This window comes from Convolutriloba macropyga, chromosome 7 (assembly GCF_964194025.1).
Source record: "Convolutriloba macropyga chromosome 7, txConMacr16.3, whole genome shotgun sequence".
NCBI lineage: Eukaryota > Metazoa > Xenacoelomorpha > Acoela > Convolutidae > Convolutriloba > Convolutriloba macropyga.
The window spans coordinates 11,045,379-11,053,593 of record NC_134474.1 but is presented as its reverse complement, the minus strand read 5'-3'; the positions used below and the strand labels follow the sequence as shown (position 1 = coordinate 11,053,593).

Sequence of the window (8,215 nt, the reverse complement as noted above, 5' to 3'; positions counted from 1 at the left end):
ATACCAATGGTGGATCAATTAGACTATTAGCAGTTTTGCAATTACCTATGTCACGACTCATAATAAAAAATATGTCTTTGATTTGTATCTCTAAAATTTGCTGATTAAATTTAGGCTATAAAATTTCAAAATTGATTTCAAAACTCAAAATCATATACAAATTTAGCATGTCACTCGATTGCAACTATTAAAAAAACATTTCTCTTTTGTGACAGTATTTTTTTATGGACAAAAATTATCTAATGTTAAAATATGTGAAGCGTTAATTTCATTGCGGATCAAAAATTGCCCAAAAGCCTCAAAATCAGAAAAAAGTTTTAATTATAAACTTTTCAACAAAATGTTCAAACAAGGGATAGAACAAGAAGCGCTGAACAAAAGCTACATGAAACTGAGTCCATTCGTTTGAAAACGCAGGATATTTCTTACGCAATTTGAAGAGCTGTTTAAAGCAATTTAGTAAAGATAACTTAGTGAAAAAAATAAATAGATTTTAAGAAGAATATTACACGGGCAACGGCAAAAAACCGTTTTAATCCTGATTTCAATTTGGATTATAGGCGCTACTTTAACAAGGTACAAATGAGAGTTAAGAAAAAGAAACACTAGTTAAAGGTAGAAACTTATAGGGCCAGCATTCTAAGAAAACTTTTAAATTGTATGCAGCAAAATTTACAGCAAGGAAAAAAAATTAACAGCGAGGCCAGTGAAACAAAATTTGATGAATTTTTCCAAGTCTTGCAACACCCTGACTTTCTTGACGGACTTCCGGGTTGTTTTAGCAGTATCTTGTTTGACTTAATTTTCACGATAAATTTTGTTGATGTTTTCCGAGACCCATACCAAAGAGCTGACGACTTCGTACAAATGTTGACGTTTTCTTACCGCGATTTCACGTTTTTCAAGTTTAGTTTCACTGTGAACATAAATAAATTCAATTAAATTTAACATTGAGAAGCTAATTTAAGAGTTCTTGATGAAAGTAGAATAATCTTGGAAGCTGACTTTTCCATCTCCGTCTAAATCTGCCATTTTGATCATTTCAGCAGCATCTTCATCGCTTATTCTCTCTCCCAGGGAAATGAGCAGTGCCTGCAAAAATAGAAATATAATCAGTGAACATAAAAAAGTAGTTGAACTAAAAACCCATCAGATTTAGACCATTTTAAAATTGGAACTCATTAAAATTAAATTTTTCTTTTTGAGTCATTCTTTCCTGATAGGGTATTTCGCTTAGAATTTTTGTTGTTCTCAAATCTTAAAAACCCTCCAACAATTGGTGCTTTTCCTCAATTTAAATTTTTCATATCTTGACAAGACTTTTTTGCAGCAACTAAGAATTTTTCAGGTTAATTAATTACCCTAGATCGCAATTTACGCCCGATTGAGTAAAAAAAAATTGAATGAAAAGTTGTCGATGCTTATTATTTTTTAAGTTTATGTTTACCGACCTTAATGTCATCTGCTTCGATAAACCTGCTGTGGTTTTTGTCAAAGTTGTTGAAGGCGATCTGAAAATAAATTAATCGGTTAATATTTAATGAGTTAACGGGTCGCCAACTTCTATGCTTTCATTTTCCTTTCAAAAATCGTGTAACTGCTACTCGCGTTGATGTTTCAGTGCTTAATTATGCAGTAAAAAAAACTAAAATAAGATGAACTGACATGAATTTTTAACATTTTAGCACTATGCCGCTCCTTTTGTACAATTTATTAGCTGTTTATTTGCGCAAGCATTATTTTCAGCGTATTTCGTGTGATCAAATTCGTTGATCTGTTCTCATTACAGTTTTTGTATTGAAATATAGATCTATTCTGAGTAAAAAATAATAGAGAAATTAAGCAACAACACCATTTTTAAGAGGGGATGGATAAAAAATTGCGTCTTTTCTAATTGTGCCCCGCCTAAGGAAACTTCTAATCGAATGATTTATATTGCTACTGCAGCGTTCATAGTACTAAAAGAAAAAAACTTTCGAATGTTTTGTCTAATTTAATTGCTCATTTCGATAAAAAAAAATGACAGAAAAAATGAGCCGAGTAAACAAGGAATTAAAGCGTGAAGTGGGGCAAATTGAGACAAAAATGGTTAACATTTAGCAGCATAAACCTAATATGTTGAAGCGTTTAATGAGTAATTTTTGATATGAATTGCACCATATAACAGTTGGTTTAATGCCAGAGTGATTAATAGTTCATACTAAAAATGTGTCATTTGGCGTGAAAGTAGATTTGTGATATTCGACTGAAGCTAAGTTTGTTAATGGTTGGATTTTAATTTATTTAATTAATTTTATTTTATTTTTTTAACTAATTTCTTCCAATTTCATATTAAATTTTGAGGTCATTTTTTTAGTTCCCTAAATTTTCAGGTTTTTCTTCTGCAACATGATTTCCTGGGAAAAATTAGTCACTGAAGAAAACGCTCAGTTCATCAGTATGTAATTGTTCATTTGATTTCAACAACATTGATTAGGGTTTTAACTTAATCAGTTTTTTAAAACGAAAATTAATATTGTTAGACAAAATTTCATTAAGAACATCATTTAACTTGTTTTCTCCCCAAAACCATGTTTTTGACCAATCTGCTGTCTGCTACGTATTGGTAATCTAAAACAAAAAATTGATAGTAAGAAATTATGTTCAACTGTTCGCTTCCGAAATGCATCAAAACTACAGTTCTGCATAGTAACACTTTTTTTTATTTTCTTCTTATTAGAAGGTCATATTGTTTCAGTTTGTTGCGAAAAGCCCAAGAAATAAGATTCAGCAAAGTAATACTTTTAAGCAATAAGATCTAGTTTTGTTCAAAAAGACCAAATAAGTGATCAGGCAAGAAAATGAATAAAAATTAACTGTTAAAAGAAAAATTGTCTAAAAATTTATTCAAAAAACACGTAGTGATATAGCCATAAAAAACATTAGCTTAAAACTTACAGAATTTAAAAAATCATCAACTATGCAATAATATAACCAAAATATCAATTTAGAAGCATTTTTGAACTAGTGATGAGAAAAAATATAATGAGAAAAATGTTCAAACACGAAATCCTCATGATATTTTGGCAGCAAATTGAGAAAGAAAATTCGTGCTTTTAAGCTACGAACTGTCTTGTTGCCTTTGATAATCCGAGGTAACGGTTACCACCAATCAAATTTTTTTCACAGACTTCAAAATGTTAGAAAACCTGGGAACAGATAGATCATTAGGAAAGGAGGCATCCCCTTTGGATTGTAAGATAACTCAATGAGACCAATTATAGCCTCGCTATCGCCTCGCCACTGGCCATTAAAAATTGGGATCTATTCTGTTTCGCCTCCCCCAGTGTTTTTAATGACCCCCAGTTACAAATCCTGTATTGTTATATAGCACGTTACTATGTAAGAAATTAGCACGTGCGTCTGGGGGTGATAAGAAATTAATGCTCACTGAGCTTGGGGGGGGGGGGGGAAACAGAATAGATCCAAAAATTGAATTAGTTTCTATACGATATGGGAGCTAATTAATTAACAATCTATGAAGAAAGCCTTCTTTTACATCAAAAATTCAACCAGTTTTTTGGGGCAAAGATGTAATGAGATGCCTGGGAGCATATCATGATGTATGTTTCAGAACTTTTGCTTAGTTTTATGTGGGCCTCAGGTACAAGACCAAAAAGTTCCTAATTCAACTATTATATTTTCAGGATCTTGCTAAGATTTGACATTGAAAGTTTTTGTAAAAGAATATATGCGACACTTTGTTCCGTCTTGCTCCGTTGATACTTCAGTTGAAGCAAAAACAAACTTTCAAAAATGCAGAATTGCAAAAAACCGGCTTTTGCTCGAACCATGAAAAGACCATGCTCAACCGATAAATTGACATGATCTGGTCTGTTGATACGGTAGTTTTCGACCCATAAAAAAACTTTTCCTCAATTTTAATTAGGAATATCGACTGCGTAATTTTAGTCAATAAAGAAAGGTCCCACTATTAGAATGTTTTGAGTCTTTTCATGAGTCGAGGTCTAAACATGGGTAGTAAAGGCGAACAAAAGATATTAGTGCTAAGATTTGGTAGAATATGACTTCTGTTTTAACTCAATTGCATACTGGGAAACTGCAACTGATTTTGCTTCTTGGGGCAACAAAACTTAATGATTGTTTGCAATCAGTGTCTTTGTTGGGCTATGCCTCAAACTCTTGATGGTAGGCCAAAACAGTTCGGAAGGTTTTTTTAACTGTTTAGGAATTGAAAAGTAATGATTATATTGAAATGTTGAAGGAAAGTACATTTCTGTGGCGAGTTCTCAATTTATATGGCTCCTGGGAACTTGAGAATTTTTTTCCTCGCGGGAAAAATGAAAAAGTCAAAATTGAATGAAACCAAGGAGACTTTTACGCGTAATGAACAAGCAACCCACCCGAAAACTAACTGCCCCAGTTGATCTCACCGACTTCTTTGACCCCTTTTTTATGGTCAAGTCAACAAAAGTTATATGTCCAATTTAAATTGTTGCGAGTCACTCACCCGTAAATCCTCCTCTTCAGAACTGACCAGAGACCTTAGTTTGAGCATGTGAACAAACTCTCCAAAGTCGAGGAACCCATCCTCATTAGTGTCTGTCTCTTCGAACAACTCAGTTAGATGTATAGTGCTCATTTTCTAAAACAAGAAAAACAACTATAAATAATAGCCCCGATTATTAAAATTCTGCAAAGACTTATCGTACCCATACCGGTCCATGATAGAAAAATGCGTTTGTTGTATTATACAGCACGTTACTATATACAAGCACAACTGTTGCAGGTTTGCGTGAAGGGTGCTAAAGTTAAAACCCCCACTATACCGGGAAATGGATGCTACTTTTATCATGATCGGTTAAGACGGTTAGTTCTAATTCCGGAAAGTTATATTCACCGCTGATAAGTTTAGTATTATTTCTACCAAAACAGCTGAAATTTTGAGTTATCAAAGGTCTCATAAATAATGGCCGAACAGAATCAAATTACCACAACTTTTAACTGTTTTGACGGTTTTACGCAAAACTTTTTGCAAAATTAGTTCAACATTATCTACTCGAGACGCGTTATTTTGTAATATCGATACTAAATTGCATTGGCGACTGAAATTTAAGGACGGTTTAGTCCGACAAGAGTCAGAAAAGATTTCCTTGTATGTATTAGGATTCGCAGTCCTATGTTTCACGTACTCCAGTTGATATTGCAGTAGAACTCAACAATAAAGTAAAATGAACATTAAACAAAAACCTTTTCTGTGAAAAATCCCAAGTTTAACTATTTGTAATCTTATACTTCAAGGCGAGCGCAAAAAAATCAATTTCATGGATCAGGATTTTCTACTAAATGGAAATAAACAAAATTAGTTAAATTTAAGCATAAACGATGGAATTGTATTTGCAGGCTTTTCCATTTTCCCAAATTTGCCATTAAATGGCCAATGTCCAAAAGGATAAATCTCAACAAACATTTTGTTTGCAGAATAGAGCGACCAAAACGTGTCACTAATTTTCACAATTCATATACCAATTTCGACGATGGAATTTAGCTACGCAAAACATGGAAATAAGTTACTTATATCTTGAAAATGGCTTACATTTTCCATTAGTATATACACAAAAACATAACCCTTTTCTACTTTGAACGTGTATATAGCCTAAAATTTTATTGCTCGGATACTTTATTTGTAATCACTTGAAACTCAACTCAAAGATTTAATTGTTTTTGTGAGCAATGATATATGTAATAGCAGGACCGCTTATTGTCCTTCAGTTCCGCAATAATCACCCATTGGGCTCTCCTTCATTTTTGGGTTTATTGAGACTATCATAGTTAATTGGAAAGAGTGACTTATAGTGTCGAAACTAGTGACTTATGAGTTACTAAAGATTGTCCCAAGTTTTCGCGCTAGCCCCAAAAACACGCTTTGTGAAAAATGAGAGCATGCATATCCAATTTTGAAGAAAAAGGGAAGTAAATTAGCCCAGTGTCACTGGTTTCCACACACGCTTACAATTATAATCCTAAAAACATGTGTTGTGAACCTCAAAATTGAGTATGTACACTCGAGAATTCGGAAATTGGTCACGTAATGAGATAGGAGGGGGGGGGGGGGGGGGGGGTGTTAAAAATTTATTTTTATTAATGGTGTCCGTTGTTAATTTTTTAGTGGATCTGGGTAATGAAATTTTTTCAATATTTTTTTGAGAAGAAAAAGTAACTACCGTCAACTGGAGAATTTAATTAGATTTTTGTCAGTTTGTCTTTTCCATGGGTTAGAGCCATTCTGATTATTTTAAATACTCCTTGTTAAATTGTTGCCATCCCTAATGTTTAAGCGTGTTCACTTTATGACATTTTCCTGTAACGCCCTGCATCAAACGACGTTATGATTTTTTTTCGGCAACATTTTCAATGTACACGGATACAAAAAATTGAAAAAAATGTCAGGAACAGATAAATGTTCTCAAAAACATAACAGGGTTCAGCAAAAGTTATTGAGGGCCATTTGTTTCAATATAATATATTAATATGCGAAAAGCTGAATTCATCATCAAAAAACTAAATATACTCGAAATTAGATAAAGCAAAAGTAATTGCGGAGCTAATTTTTATAAGATGCGATCAAAGTATAAATTATGAATTATAAAAAAGATCAAAATTTTCATACTGTCAGACGCTTAATCACGTGGACCGAGCTTACCATTCCAACCAAACTCAAGCATTCGGTCAGCTCGTTCACATCAATGTGTCCATTACCGTCTTTGTCCACCGCATCAAAAGTGTCCTTGTAATCCAAAATTTGTTCACGAGTGAAGAAACCATCTTCAGTGTAGTGATCGGGGTTGAAGTGTTGTTTCTCGTGGTGAAGGTTGCTAATTGCCATATTTTGAGCGAATCGAAGAGGGTGTTTTCGGATATCTTTTTTGGAGCAGTTTTCGATGAAATTTTTAAAATGGTCAAAGTTGATATATATTTTTTAAAAAGGAGTAATTAATGTCAGACACAGTTATCTCCAGCAAATCCTTAAATTTTCCAAACGGATTTTTTATGTATAATATGTATGAGCGATATTATTGCTAAAATAGTTTATTAGCAATAATAATATTTATATTTATATTAAATACATTTATTAGAGATCAAGATTATTTCGAGACTAAATTTAAACTAAATTTTGAATTTGAATTCAAATTTAAACAAAAAATCGTTCACTTTTAATGTTCTACAACATTTCTTTTGTGGAAATAATCATAGTGTTTTAGCAATGTAGTATACAATGAGCAAGGATAAAATTTTTTTAATCACGCTGCTTGATAGATTTCAATTAATTTAGAAAGCTAGTTAAAAGTTTTAAGCTAGTCAACTGTAAATAACTGTCTGCTCAGCCCACAATAATCTCATCGTAAAACAAAGCAAACAACTTTTGAGTGAATTCTTGAGTATATTACTTGATTTTCATTTTGCAAATAACGACAACAAATTATATGTATAACATTGTACTTTTAGCCTTAACGAGAACTTTTTTTAACTTTAGCCAGACGACAAATTTTTTCTTTGATTTTCTATATTAGTCAAGAACACGCCAAAAATGAATAATCATTAGATGAAGCTGGTTTTTAATCATTCAAATATTTTAAATCGTAAAGTGCATTTGTTTAGTAATTATAACTTCTTCAATGTATATGGTTAAATGTTGGTCATCGATAAGTGAAGAGGTCGAAAACGTGTAGATTTGTTTTTTTTCATGAATATTTCAATTTTGTTTGAGGGCAATAAAAAGTGCTTTGTTTATAAAAACGCTTAGATCTAAAAAAGCTTTGATACAAAAAATACTCGTGCAGTTAAGAACGTGATACTCAAAAGACGTCTAAAATTGAATTCTAACGGTTAGTCTAAACGGTAAATTTTTTCGAATGAAAATTTACTATATTACAGAAGCCATTTCATTCTATCTCTCTTTCGTCTGGTGTCTACTTTGTCTCATCATTTTTCCGCCAACGTTTTTTTTTAATTCTCAAGTATAAAGTATGTTGAAAGTTTGACGGAGTTTTTTACCGAGAAACTTTAAATTTTATAAGCTGGCATGTTTTGAAATTCGTTTGTACGCTGGTAGAAATTCAGTGTCAATTTTTTGGAATTCAAGTAATATTTCAATCATATCTTCGATTTTAACGAAGGAACAGATTTGTCCAAAACAGATTTGTCCAAAAAATTT

The 8,215-nt window shown here is 32.3% G+C and overlaps 1 protein-coding gene across 1 annotated transcript; it reads right to left on the bottom strand.

Annotated features, from left to right (window-relative positions):
* Positions 1-522: 522 nt before the first annotated feature.
* On the bottom strand, positions 523-7,211 carry LOC142342085 (neo-calmodulin-like). The gene is made up of 4 exons (XM_075393273.1): positions 6,704-7,211; positions 4,511-4,645; positions 1,452-1,511; positions 523-1,092 (listed from the first exon to the last, which is right to left on the bottom strand). Exons 1-4 carry the CDS (start codon positions 6,884-6,886, stop codon positions 964-966), a joined length of 507 nt encoding a protein of 168 aa, XP_075249388.1. The 5' UTR covers positions 6,887-7,211; the 3' UTR covers positions 523-963.
* Between the last annotated feature and the right edge of the window lie 1,004 nt (positions 7,212-8,215).